The sequence below is a fragment of the Notamacropus eugenii genome, chromosome 6 (assembly GCF_028372415.1).
Source record: "Notamacropus eugenii isolate mMacEug1 chromosome 6, mMacEug1.pri_v2, whole genome shotgun sequence".
NCBI lineage: Eukaryota > Metazoa > Chordata > Mammalia > Diprotodontia > Macropodidae > Notamacropus > Notamacropus eugenii.
Window position 1 is genome coordinate 377,790,617 of NC_092877.1, and position 13,773 is coordinate 377,804,389.

Below are 13,773 nucleotides of genomic sequence, written 5' to 3' on the forward strand. Positions count from 1 at the left end.
GTTGAATCTTTCCTGTTTTCCTCTGTGTGCCATCTCAAAAGGCAATTGAGCTATTAAACCAAAAAATCCTTGGGTTTTGAGATCACTGCCACACAGATTAATTTATAATTCAGTAATCCTTCCGATTAATTCATTCCCATACTTTCCATTTCCCGTCCAGTTGCTGGTGCTTCTGAATCATGGATTGGCATATGAGTGACCGGAAAATGCCTTTGGCCATCCCTCTGCTACCAAGACATCTCTGGGCTCTGGCAGCAGTTTCTAATAAGGGTGAAAACAAGAAAATGATACAACAGAGCATGGAGAAAATGCTCAACCTCACTAAAGGAAGCACCCTTGCTGCCAAGGCCAGCACCGCACAGAGTGTTCTGAACCTGGCTGGGGAATTCCACTTTTCTGCCCTCCCTTCAGGCAGCAGGGCATGGTCCAGAATGAGCTGGCCTTGACAGCGGGAAGACCTGGGTTCAGATCTTGCCTCAGAAGGCTCTTGTACTGTATGATTAAGTCCCTTCAGTCTCTCTGAGCCTCTGTTTCACCATCTGTAAAATGGGATAATAACAATTGTGAAGATCTAAATTTAGAACAAGAAGGGAACTTAAGATAAATCATCTAGTCCCATGTTCTCATCATTTTGGAGATGAGGAACCAGTGGCCACAGAGGTTAAACTCTGTACTCAAGGTCATAGGGATCAGAAGTCTCAGACTAGGCTGGGATGTGACCTCAGGTGTTCTGGCGATTGCACCAGCATCCCACCACCTAGTTCTTGCTCTGGTGCGCTATTTGTGGGGGTGTTGAACAAAACAATGGAGGTAAAATACCATGTAAAATTTAACATGCGCTTTGAAAAACAAAGCTATGTAATAGAAACCCAGTTTCATATAAAATCCACTCTTCTTTATGTAGCAAAATGTTCATAATTGTTGATTTTTAAAAATTTATAATTAAAAAGAAAATTGGAAAACATAAATCAAGCACTTGGCAAATTTCATCATGGGATCATAGATCTAGAACTGCAGGAGCCTCAGATATTGTCTATCTGTCATTTTACAGAAGAGGAAACTGAGGCTAGAGCCCAAGTTCACACAGGTAGGAAGCAGTAAAGTCAGGATTTGAACTCAAGGGTCTTCTGACTCCAAATCCAGGGCTCTCTTTGCCCTGTACCACACTTCTCTCCTTGGTCATCTTTTTTTTTTTAATTTCCACCTCGATTCAATTTTACCCAAATCCCTCAGAATTATTTTACTTCCTGTCCTCTTTCATGATTTTGTCTTCATTCATTTCGGACGTGGTATCTTCTTTAGCTCACTGCTAAATTAGTTTATTGTAGATTTTATCGTGATAGATATAGCTATAGATGTATACAGATATATAGAGGTCATCTGTCACATACAGGAAAATGTCTATATGTAATAATTACAGATATATACATAAAAATATGTATACATATGTACACATATATGTTACAATGAAATCTATAGGAAACCAACAAACGCATATGTGTATTTAGGTATATAGACCTGGGAGACTATGCCTGTGTGATATATGCTTGCATGTATGCATATGTTAATGTATATATGACATATACATGTATCACCTACACATATATACACAGACATACATATATTTATCAGCAGCATGAGCTCATGGGTCTAGAGCTGCAGGAGCCTGGTCCAACATGAAGCCTAGTACAGCATTCTCACTTTCCAGATGAGGACACTGAGGCCCAGTTCTCATGCCTCTCTCCTTGGCCATCATCCACAGAGGACAGTGGGGTGCAGCAGACACTGTGTGTCCCATAAGCCACCCTGGGCTAGCTCAGCGGCTCCAGGGCTCAAGGGCCATGACCGTCCTACGCTCTGCTGCAAGGATATTAGCATCACCTCAAGTTGCTGCCAACCCTTGGAGATCTTCCCTGCCCATCTGGGTCCACAGGAAATGCCTGTTCACTAATTCGATTGGTCACACACATTTCCACAGTCTGAGGCACATTTTCCAATGTGGGCTTTGCAGTGAGAGCAGCACTGCACTCTTCTCAAATGACCAGGGGATGCCTTCCCATCCCCCGCCCAGCCTGTCTGTCCCCCTGAGATGCCTGTGGCCTCATTGGGGCCCCGGAGGGATTCAGACAGTTTTCTCTGACCCAGTCCCTCTGCAGCCCCCAGTGTCCCCCTGGTGGATGATATTCCTCATCCCAGGCCAATCAAGGGTCTCTGCTTTTATCAGCTGGACAAGGCACTGAGTGTGGAAGCCAGACAGCGGGAGGGAGAGAGCAGTCCCACAATCTGGGACATGAAGCGCAGGCTAGAGGGGGCCGAAAAGGCCAGCCAGCAGAAGCTCCAGGCCTACCAGGAGGGGCAGCAGCGACAGGCCCAGCTGGTCCAGAGGCTGCAGAGCAAGGTAAGAGTGGGGAGGCAACCCACCAGTGGACAAACCATGAGCCCATCTCTTCCCGGCATTGCCCAGAATCATCAAAGGGACTTCCCAGGTGACCTCCCCCTAACTCTTATTGTACAGATGGGGAAACAGAGGCACAGATAGGTGACTTGCCTGAGGTTCCACAGCAGAACTGGGGCTTGACCTGAATGAACAAAGGGTATCTCACCTAGACTTTGGCCATGTCCACCTTTCTGGGAAGGAAACCCTGGGGTCCTACACGATAGTGCCTTGAATGCTGGCCTTGGAGCCAGCAGACAGAGGTCTGAGGCCCGTTTCAGACACTTACTTGGGCAAGAGAAGATAACTCTCTGAGCATCATTTCCTTCCCCTGTACAAGAGATGGACTTAACCCCCAAGGTCCTTCCCAGCTCTAAACTGATCCATGTCCCAGATGCTGAGATCACAGATTCATATATTATCTTTGGATGAGGTTTGGGTCATGCCCCTGTGCCCTGAAGAGCCTGACCCTCTTGCTGGTGGGGACTTCAGAGCCCCAGGCCACCATCTGCACCCCCTTCCCTGCTCTTCCTTTGCCCTGTCACCCCATTAGACAATAAGCTCCTTGAGGCCAGGTACCTTCTCATTTTTCTATCTGTCCTCCTCCAGCTCACTAGCACAGTGTTTGGCACATTTAAGAGCTTCCAAATACTTTTAAATTCATTTTCAGCCACCCATTCCAAACCACAGTGGATTTCAGGCCTTCCTAGTTCATTCTACCTTGCTGCCATTTCAGGGGGTTACACTTTTTGACTGGGGAGTACGAAGATGAGATCAAAGTCCCTCCCTCCTCCTCTCCCTCCTCATTTGGTCTTCCCTTTCCTGTGTGTGTGTGTGTGTGTGTGTGTGTGTGTGTGTGTGTGTGTGTGTGTGTGTTTATCCTAAACCCAGAGCCAAAACTAGGGTGAGGCAACTGAGGATTTGCTTTAAAAGGCTGTCAACCTGAAATGGGAAGAGGGGGCATGATCCTCTAACAGGCCAGCATTGGACTAGCTCTCCCCAGCATTAAGTCCCACCTTCCTCCACTTCAAATCCTAAGCTCTTCCCAAAGTCTTCTCCCCAACCTTCCAACTCAATAGCATTTTCTCCATGCACCAGAATCCCTCATTGTGACCTCTCCCCTCCCCCTCCCTTTTTCCCACCTCCTCCTCTCTCCCTTCCTCTAGGTTTTGCAGTACAAACAGAAATGTGGGGAGCTGGAACAGCGGCTGATGGAGAGAATGTCCAAATGGGAGCACCAGAAGATGATGGTCAGTGGGGATGGGAGCCTGCTCTGGCCCCAGTGACCCCTGGGCTGTGCCTTCTCCCTCTGCTCTCCCTCCCCAAACCCTCCCCTTTCCCCCGTCAGACAAAATCAATGCCCCTCTCTTGCCACTGAGGTATCAGGATGATCTATGCACGTGTTCTCCTCATAGTAAATACAGCAGCAGCAGGAGCAGTAGCAGCAGCAGTAGCAGCTGTAGTAGCAGTAGTAGTAGCAGCAGCAGGAGCAGCAGCAGCAGGAGCAGTAGCAGCTGCAGTAGCAATAGCAGCAGCAGCAGCAGTAGCAGGAGCAGGAGCAGCAGCAGCAGCAGTAGCAGCAGCAGCAGTAGCAGCAGCAGCAGCAGTAGCAGCAGTAGCAGCTGTAGTAATAGCAGTAGCAGCAGCTGTAGCAGCAGTAGCAGCTGTAGTAATAGCAGTAGCAGCAGCTGTAGTAGCAGTAGTAGTAGCAGCAGCAGGAGCAGCAGCAGCAGGAGCAGCAGCAGCAGCAGGAGCAGCAGCAGCAGCAGGAGCAGCAGCAGCAGCAGTAGCAGCAGTAGTAGTAGCAGCAGCAGGAGCAGCAGCAGCAGGAGCAGTAGCAGCAGCAGTAGCAGCAGTAGTAGTAGCAGCAGCAGGAGCAGCAGCAGCAGGAGCAGCAGCAGCAGCAGGAGCAGCAGCAGCAGCAGGAGCAGCAGCAGCAGCAGTAGCAGCAGTAGTAGTAGCAGCAGCAGGAGCAGCAGCAGCAGGAGCAGTAGCAGCAGCAGTAGCAGCAGTAGTAGTAGCAGCAGCAGGAGCAGCAGCAGCAGGAGCAGTAGCAGCAGCAGTAGCAGCAGTAGTAGTAGCAGCAGCAGGAGCAGCAGCAGCAGGAGCAGTAGCAGCAGCAGTAGCAGCAGTAGTAGTAGCAGCAGCAGGAGCAGCAGCAGCAGTAGTAGTAGCAGCAGCAGGAGCAGCAGCAGCAGGAGCAGCAGCAGCAGGAGCAGTAGCAGCAGCAGTAGCAGCAGTAGTAGTAGCAGCAGCAGGAGCAGCAGCAGCAGGAGCAGCAGCAGCAGCAGGAGCAGCAGCAGCAGCAGGAGCAGCAGCAGCAGCAGTAGCAGCAGTAGTAGTAGCAGCAGCAGGAGCAGCAGCAGCAGGAGCAGTAGCAGCAGCAGTAGCAGCAGTAGTAGTAGCAGCAGCAGGAGCAGCAGCAGCAGTAGTAGTAGCAGCAGCAGGAGCAGCAGCAGCAGGAGCAGCAGCAGCAGGAGCAGTAGCAGCTGCAGCAGTAGCAGCTGTAGTAATAGCAGCAGCAGCAGCAGCAGCAGCAGGAGCAGGAGCAGGAGCAGCAGCAGCAGCTGATATTTAAAGGACTTTCCATTCATTATCCCACCAGAGGCCCGTGAGAGAGGGGGAGGGCTGCAGGTATTCCACAGATGAGAAAACTGAGGCTCAGGCTGGCCCACGTCTCTTTTTGTGCTCTGATGCTAGTGGGGAAGAGCAGACAGGGGAAAAGCTGAAACAGCTGGTGCGTGTCAGGGGCAGGATTGGAACCCGGGTCTTCCTTTCTCTGAGTCGCAGCCCCTTCTCGTCCCCAATCTAGTACGACGGCCGGCGTGTCCGAGCCGGCTCAGCCCCAGAAGTGACAGGATGAGCCCCGGGAGGCCACTTGCACGTCAGTCCCTCCGGGACGGAGCGTGTGGGTTTAATCATTGCCCTTTGGCAGGCGGCCTAGCCCAGCGGATTGCCCGTTACAAAGCTCGCTCCCGGGGCAGCTCGGCGCTGCCGCCTGTTCTCAGCAGCTGAGGCAGCCATGGGGGCCTCTCTCAGGCGCCTTTGCCCAAGCTCTGTCGCAAGGATTTTAATCACATCTCACATAACAAAGAGAAAGCCTCCCCGGGGTGATGCCGAACCCCCTGACCCCGCAGGCGCTATTGCCGTAACGAGGGGCGGCTCCCAAGTCAAGACAGTCTCTGTGGCCTTCTCAGCACCTCAAATTCTGGGCCCCAGCGCCTGACAGTCATTGCTGTGAAGGCCCCTTCCCCCCAGCAGCGCCGGCACTGGGGGAGCCAGTGCCTGCAAGGTATTTGCCGGTTGGTTCTGGGATCACCCCACAGAGCAAGGCATCCAAACGGCTCCTGGGGGAATAGATTTTTCTAATTTACAAATTCCAAAAATGTTTTCTTTTAAGAAAGGAAGTATGGTATAATGAGAACACCGCTGCCTAGAGACTCACTAGCTGTTTGATTACTGGAAAGCCTCATAACCTCTTTGATCCCCAGGTTTCTCATTATAAAGTGGGCATCAAATAGACTGAGGCCATCAGTTTCTAATTCCTGGATGCTGTGCTTCTTGTAATGGACAATATGGTCATCGTGGTTACTTGGCTGCATATCCTACCATGGACTTGGGTCAACTTGGGTTGAACTTGCAGGCCACGGACACCCCCAGATCTTTTTCAGACAGAGAGCTTCTGATCACACCTCCCCATTTTGATACTGGTGAGGTTGACCTTTTGAGCCCAAGTGTAAAATTTTACATTTGTCCTTTTCTGATTACAGTGAATCAGATGAATGTTCTAGGCCCTCTGGAGATATTTTGGGAATCCCAGCTGTCCTCTATCTGTGGGCAGAAGGGCTGTGTAGACAACAGGTTGTATGCTAGATTTGGTGCCCAGAAGACCTGAGTTCAAATCCACCTCTAACACTTACTGTGTCACCCTGGGCAAGTCAGTGGAATTCAGTGGCCTGTGAAATGGAGATAATAATATCTATATTATCTATGCCACAGTTTTGTTATGAGGTTCATCAGAGGAAATGGAGGTAAGGCATTACATACACATTGGTTAATATTATTGCTTCAACTAAATGTCAGTTACAACATGTCATTTATTTACTTAGCCCTTAATTAAAAGGCCTCCTGAACCCATGGCAATACAGTCCTAATACACCCTCTGGCTGTCTCTCAAAGTAACCTTCAGAGGGATCTTTGGGAAACTGGTATAAATGTCTTAGTACTACCTCCCCCTCCAGCCCAAGAGCCCTCCCCCAAGGCTCCAAAGCTGGCACTCTCACCAAGGATTCTGGGATGGCTGGCAATCATGCCACTTTCTCCTTTTCTCGATCTTTCCCTCCCAGATGCAGACGAAGCTCCAGTCTGCAGAACAGAGGTTGCGCCAGTCGGAACATGAGTACAGCTCAGACTTGGATGAAGCCCTTACTCGACTGGAAGAGGAAGAACAGAGGTGAGTCTCTGACCTTTGAGGAGGACCTGCAGGGGTCACAGACCTAGGGCCAGAGAGACACTTAGAGGCCACTGAGTCTGACTCCTCCTAGGCCCAAGAGAGGAGCCAGCTTGCCCAAGGTCATACAGGGCAGGAACAGAACTGAGAATATTTCAGTCTCCTGCTTGGAGGGTGACTCACACCCATGCCCTCTTCTCCACGAATACTCAGTCTCTGTCCTACATCAAAACCTTATCCCCTCTTGCCCAGACAATTGCAACAGCCCCTAAGATGAGTCCCTGACTGGTCTCTCCCATGTTCAGTCTTTCCTCCCCATGGCTCCCAAAGTCACTTTCCTGACCATGTCCCTCCTTGGGACAAAACTCAGTGAGTCATATGTGTGATGTGTCTGATCTAGTCCGACACTGTCCTTTTACAGAAGAAAGTGAGGCTCAGACGGTGAAGGGACATATTAAGATGCCACAGTAACAAAGTAAAAGCCAGTCATGACTTTCCTGTATTTGTAATCTGGTCCCCGGGTCCCCACTGCCTGCAGGATTGAAGGTTTTGTTTTGTGTTGTTCTTCAAACTCCCAACCCCATCAGAAGTGCAAGCCTTTCTCAGGTGAATGCTCTCCTCCGGGAGCAGCTGGAGCACATGAAAAACTCCAATCAGAGGCTGGCTGAGGAGCAGGACGAGATGGCTAGCAGCATGAGCAGGCTGAGGAATGAGCTGGAGCAGAAGGAACTCCGCTGGTTGAAGGAGAAAGAGGTGGTCTTTGGGGCTTCCCCATTCCCAGTTCTTAGACTCAGGGAGGGAGGGAGAGCTGATGAGACCCCTGGCATGACCATGTCCAAACATTCCTACTGAGATCTTAGCAAAGTTCTATGCCTGAGCCAAGGTCAGAGTCGTTTGGGAGTTCAAAGCATTGGGCCCTAGGAAGGAGGAATTCATAAATGGAGTTAGTAGACTCCATTGTTGGGATTCCAGGCACAACCCAGACCAGGGCTTCCCAGTAACAAAAACACCTCCAATTTCAAGCCCTCAAGCCAAAGGGAGAAAAAACATGACAGGCTTCCAGAAAGAGGAAGAGAAAGGGAATCACTCCTTGCTTTGTGAGTCTTTCTTTCTCATATGTTTCCATTCCTTTTAAGTGACCAGGGTGGGGTGGAGAGGAGAGGGACGAAAAATATAGTGATATGGTTCCAATGATGTACACTTGGCTGGTCCCAACCAAGTGTCACCTCTCTCCATTTTCATCATTTTACAGATGAAGAAACTGAGTCCCAGGGAGGTTAAGTGACTTACCCAAGGTCTTAAAAGTGCTCAGTAGGTGGGTAAGTACTGGCTTTGGAGTCAGAGGATCAGGGTTAAAATCCCATCTCTGATGCTTACTAGCTGTGGGACCAGAAGTAAGTCAAATTAACCTTCCTAGTATGAGATGTCCTCATCTGTAAAATGAGGGGTGGTCAGCAGTGTCAGACTCAAATGTGAGGAATCCCTGCAGGCAGCAGGATGACTTAGAAAATGAAAAATTAACATCATCTATTTGTTTGATATTTTTTATTTATTTTGTCAAACATCTCCCAATTACATTTTAATCTGGTTCAAGCTGCACTAGGAGTCACTGAGTTTGGTACCTCTGGACAAGATGACCATTAAGGTCCCTTCTGGTTCTAGATGGGCAATTCTGTGATTTCCCCCAAACAGACATATTGTCCCTCCTGCATTGACCAAAAATGTTAAAACAGTTCTTCCCAACCTAGAGCTCTGAGGCACTCTTATGGAAAGAACCAAGAGGGATCCTAACCCTCTGGAGACATGCTGTGGTCCTCAGGAGCAACTTTGCAGAGCTCCAGGCAGCCGCTGAGAGGTGAGCTGGGCAAAGTGTTTCCAGGATCCACAGAGAGGGGGATGAACAAGTTTATGAGGAATAGGGATGAGAGGGTCAACCAAGTATAGGCTAGAAACCACTTGTTGGGATTCCTTCCATTACAGGTTTCATTTGATGGCTCCTGAGGTCCATTCCAGTCTCAAATTCTAGAGATTCCTTGGCCAGACTCATATGTCACTCTTCAGCCCAATCACTTGACTCATGGCTACATTAACTTTTGTTATCCTCTGTCCTAAAGAAATTCAAGGTCATGATGAGATAGTTTCTTATTAATTAATAAAACTGTAAACTCTCAGTATTTAACTCAGTTGACTCAAATTTCTACCCCAGTTCATTAAATATTATTTATTGAATAAACTGGGAAAGTATCCTTTCCCAATAGTGGTTATTCTTAAGCAACTTGCTAGCAAATGAAATAAACAATGAAATGAAGGCATGGATAACTATTTACAATATCTTATTGCTAGGAAGTTCACAATCAGTCCTCTCAAACCCTTAATATAACAACGGATAACTCCTCTTCACATTCAGAAAAATAATTTTACCATTCAACTAATTCCAAATATTGATTAAAGTCTCCTAAGAATTTTTTTCACATAACTTCTCAAAATAATAGTTAAAATCAGTTTAGTAAAGTAGTAACCTCTCTTCCATCGTTACAGGGTACAGGCCTTCCAGAATTTGCTGTACTTGCCAGCTTCTTACTGACTCTTCATAGAATCCTCTTTACAACGCTACAGTTAAAACAGATCTGAAAAAGAAGTTTCTCCTCACATTCTTCGTCTCTCTGTTCTCAAAATTCAAAAATCACAGACACACACACACACACACACACACACACACACATCCCCTTTCCCTGATTACAGAGGTAGGAGTTCATAGCAAGACATTTTTCAACTGCCATTACAAACTACTTTTTCTGCAACATTCCATTTGGCTCTTAAAGATATATTAACAGGATCTTTAGTCTCTGTAATAGGGCAACATGAAACAGGTGTAACACAAGTAATTACAGATGTAACCAATAAACTAGATGTTTGTGACATTAAATGAACCAATACATATAGACTTTATCTACAGAGTACCAAAACATTTGGAAGAAAATTGCAGCTATTAGTCAACCATCCAGATATTTAATCTCTACTGTGGCAAACATATGGCTGATTCAAAACCTCTGAATAATCTGGAATTTTTACCTTTCCCTTGGGTGTTTGATGATGCAGAAAGTGAAGACAAAGATGTTGATTACCACATTTTGAGAGTCAAGAGCTCTGATGTACAGAGGCATGGAGCTTACAGGATGCAGAAATGTAGATCATCTACTCTTCTACAACTAATAGTTTCATAGAGAGTTTTCTGGTGGTACTAAAGGGTTAAGTGTTAGAGTCATATCGCTAGTAAACATCAGAAATAGAATTTTAACCCAGGACTTCCTGACTGCAAATCTAGAACTCTATCATTATAGATTAGAGAGAATGATGAACTTAGAATTGGGAAGTCTTGCGTTCACATTTCCCCTCCAACATTTAAAATCTGTGTGACTGTGGGCAAATAAATCGCTTAATCTCTCTGAGTTTCTATTGACTCCTAAAAACAGTCAGTTAGAGACAAGTTGAGATTTGCATTAGCTGAGGGAGTTCATATACTGATGATTTTCATAGGTTTAGTGCTAGAAGGACCTTCAGGGGCCATTGTTGCCAACCCCATAATTCCTCAAATAAGAAAACAGAGACCAAGAAGGCTCAAGTTTATACAGATTCTTGATATATAAATCTCTGATCACTTAATTAAAAATATAACAATGACAGATTGGTTAATTAGTCCATTTAGTTTTAAAAAGTTTAAACCAACCCCAATCACTGATAATTTAGCATCCTGTGGACCAGTTAATTCACTGATGACCCAAATCTTCTACTGTCTTGGTGGCACAGTCTGTTGCCAAAAGGTCATTGAATTTGTGTCACCATTTTCTGAATGGAAACTCCTAGAACTTCCTTGACCAAAGAAGAACCAATAAGTGGAGTCCCCACTTGCTCATTGGTATTCAAATGCCCTGTAACAGAAACTTTTTCATTTTGCCACTTGAGAAAGGACTAACAATGCAGGTACCCTTGGGAGAAGTTGACTTAAAGTCAAACTAAGATATAACTGAATGCAATTAGATCTTTTGTAAATGAACAATTAAGTTTTCAAAAATCATAAAAAGAAATTTCACTTATAATAACAATAAAAACCACTCACTACATAGGAATTAATTTATCTAGAAAAACATATTAGCTTTAAAAAAAAACACTACAAAACTGTTATGCATACAAAGAAACATTTTATTAACCCAAGAGACAGTCGATGTTCAAGAACTGGTTGGATCAACTTACTAAAAATGATGATTCTCACTAATTTAATTATATATTCACAAACATGTTAATGGATTTCTTTTTAAAACTTGAATTTAAAAGATTAAATTTGCATGAGAAAGCAGCTAGAGGAGAATATCAAATGGGAACTGGGAGGAGGGGAGGAAGCTTAAGAAGATGAATTTATAACTCCAGATTTCAAATCATCTAACAAAAAGCAAATGTCAAAATAATCTCAGACTACTAGGGGGAAAATGGATCAAATACAAATTCCATGCATTGAAACAAATTGATACAAAAGATAATATTTGATGAGCCTACAGAAAATAAAAACTGAGAAATGGTTCATTATTCAATAAGTATAGTTGAGGAAATTAGCAATAAGGTGAAAAATAAACTCAGTTGCACACCATACACCACACTAAATCCTAACTAGATTATAAGCTAAAACAACCATTCAAAGATGAAATAAAAATAGAATAATATATGCTCACTTGTTGAGAGTAGATTAATTTTATCTAGTAAGTAAACAAAAGAAATTATTAAAGACAAGATACCTATATTTGATTACATAAAATCAGAAATTTCTGTACAATTAAAATGACAGAGTTAAAAGGAAAAGAACAGAAAGGGAAAAGAAATGAGGGGAACATTATTACAAATGTAACAGGTAAAATCAACATTTGAAATCTGTCAAGAACTGGACAAAATATTCAAAGATAAAACTCAACTCCCAATGGGAAAATGATCAAAGGATACGAATGAGTACATGAATATAAGAATATGAAAAAGTCCAAATCATAGTAACATGAAAACCCATAGTAATCCACACACAGACAGTGCTTTAATGAAAAGCACTTTACACACATATCTCATCTGAGTTTCATAATATTTCTAGATCCTATAGATATTACTAGTTCTGTGTTACAGTTGTAGGAAGTGATGTCCAAAAAAATTAAGTGATTTTTGCTATGATCACACAGTTACTAAATGTTGGAGGGGGAATTTGACCCTCACTTTTTCCCGACTCCAAGTGTAGAACTCTATTTATTTACTATATTACATTTGACTATATTATGTATATGTACTATATTTTACATATTTACCGTATTCTATTCATATATTATGAAGTCCATTTCTATATCATCTCCCTCTGTATTTTTAAAAATATTTCTCCTAAAAATGAAAGAAACACAAATTAAAATAACTTTGAAGTATTGCCTCAAACCCATAAAAATGCTCCCTCCCTCACCCAAAAAAAAAATACAAGGTTGGCAGAGCTATGGAAACATATGCACTCAAACATTGTTGGTGGAATTGCAAATCAGTGGAATCTTTTTGCAGAGCAGCCTGGCAACATGCTGCGTAAGTTACAAAAACACTCATAAAATATAAATTTTGTTTTATTTATATGTATTTCATAAATACAAATTTTTCAAATGTATTTACAAATTTCAAATATTTTCTTTTCTTTTTAGGGTTTAAAATTGGGTCCATCTTGACCAAACTTCTCTTTTTAAAGATGAGGACAATGAGCCTCAGGCAGTTGAAGTGATAAGCTACAGGCAAAAGCCTATACCTTCAATCCCATCTCTTTTCCCCCCTCAGAGGTCTAACAGATATGAAGTCAGACCTAGCCAGGACTGCACACCGACTGCAAACTGCCTGTCTCAATCTCGACTCCAACCTGCGGTTCTCTGAGAGCAAGGCTCTTTCCTCCATGGAGAAGCAGGCCCACCACTGTGCCCGGCTGGAACAACAGCTTCGGGACAAGGTGCGAGAGATGATCCAGCTCCAGAGCTGTTGGGATGCCGAGAAAGTAGAACTCAGCTCCAGGTGAGAGCACCAGGCTCAGAGGAACCCTGGAGGATCAGTCGGTCACCAGCAAGCACTTATTAGGCACCTCCCATGTGCCACGAACCATGCTAGGCATACAAGTACAAAGGGGAAACTCACTCTCAGTGGTCTTACACTCTAGGGCCGCAAGGACATACAAAAGTATAGGCAACATAGATATAAAGACAAATCCAAATGGAAGCAGGGGCTCTGGGGGGGTGGGCTCTATCTGGTAGGTCCATGGTTTGCATGTACCCATGGAATGTGCTTCTTCATATGAGTCAGCCTGGCATTTGGCAGCCAGGAAAGATCCCTTGACCTTGGGATACTCTAAAGGAGATGTTGCTTGCAGGCATAGAGGGATGATTATCCCAGATCACACCATATATGGTTACCATATACAATTTGGGGCACCACCATTTAAGTAGGTTATTGAGAAACTGGAGAAGTCTGGAGGAGGACAACCAGAGAGGGTTAAAATGCCTTGGGTCCATGTCATGGAACTGGTTGAAGGAAATTGGCACATTTAGCCTAGAGAAAAGCAGACCTCGAGGGATTGTGATAGTGGTCTTCAAGTATTTAAAAGGTCATCTTTAGCCTCATTCTGCTTGGCCCCACAGAACCAAAACCAATGGGTGGAACATACAAAGGTGAATTTAGGCTCAAATTCAAGAAAAATTATCAAACGATGAGAGCTGTCCTCAAAATAGAATGGCCATCTCAGCAATTAGTGGGTTCTCTCTCCTGGGAGGTCATCACCAGCAGGCTGGACTAGTACTTGTTGGAGATGTCGTGAGGGGACTCTTCTCCAGTTATGGATCAT

The 13,773-nt window shown here is 44.9% G+C and overlaps 1 protein-coding gene across 1 annotated transcript in view; it reads left to right on the top strand.

Annotated features, from left to right (window-relative positions):
* The window catches only part of CROCC2 (ciliary rootlet coiled-coil, rootletin family member 2), a 167,111-nt gene that overhangs the window by 62,267 nt on the left and 91,071 nt on the right, over positions 1 to 13,773 (top strand). Inside the window, exons 4-9 of the mRNA XM_072618755.1 lie at positions 2,225 to 2,398; positions 3,601 to 3,684; positions 6,781 to 6,887; positions 7,472 to 7,637; positions 8,633 to 8,739; positions 12,723 to 12,950. Coding sequence (XP_072474856.1) covers positions 2,225 to 2,398; positions 3,601 to 3,684; positions 6,781 to 6,887; positions 7,472 to 7,637; positions 8,633 to 8,739; positions 12,723 to 12,950 — 866 coding nt within the window. The remainder of the gene's footprint in view (positions 1 to 2,224; positions 2,399 to 3,600; positions 3,685 to 6,780; positions 6,888 to 7,471; positions 7,638 to 8,632; positions 8,740 to 12,722; positions 12,951 to 13,773) is intronic.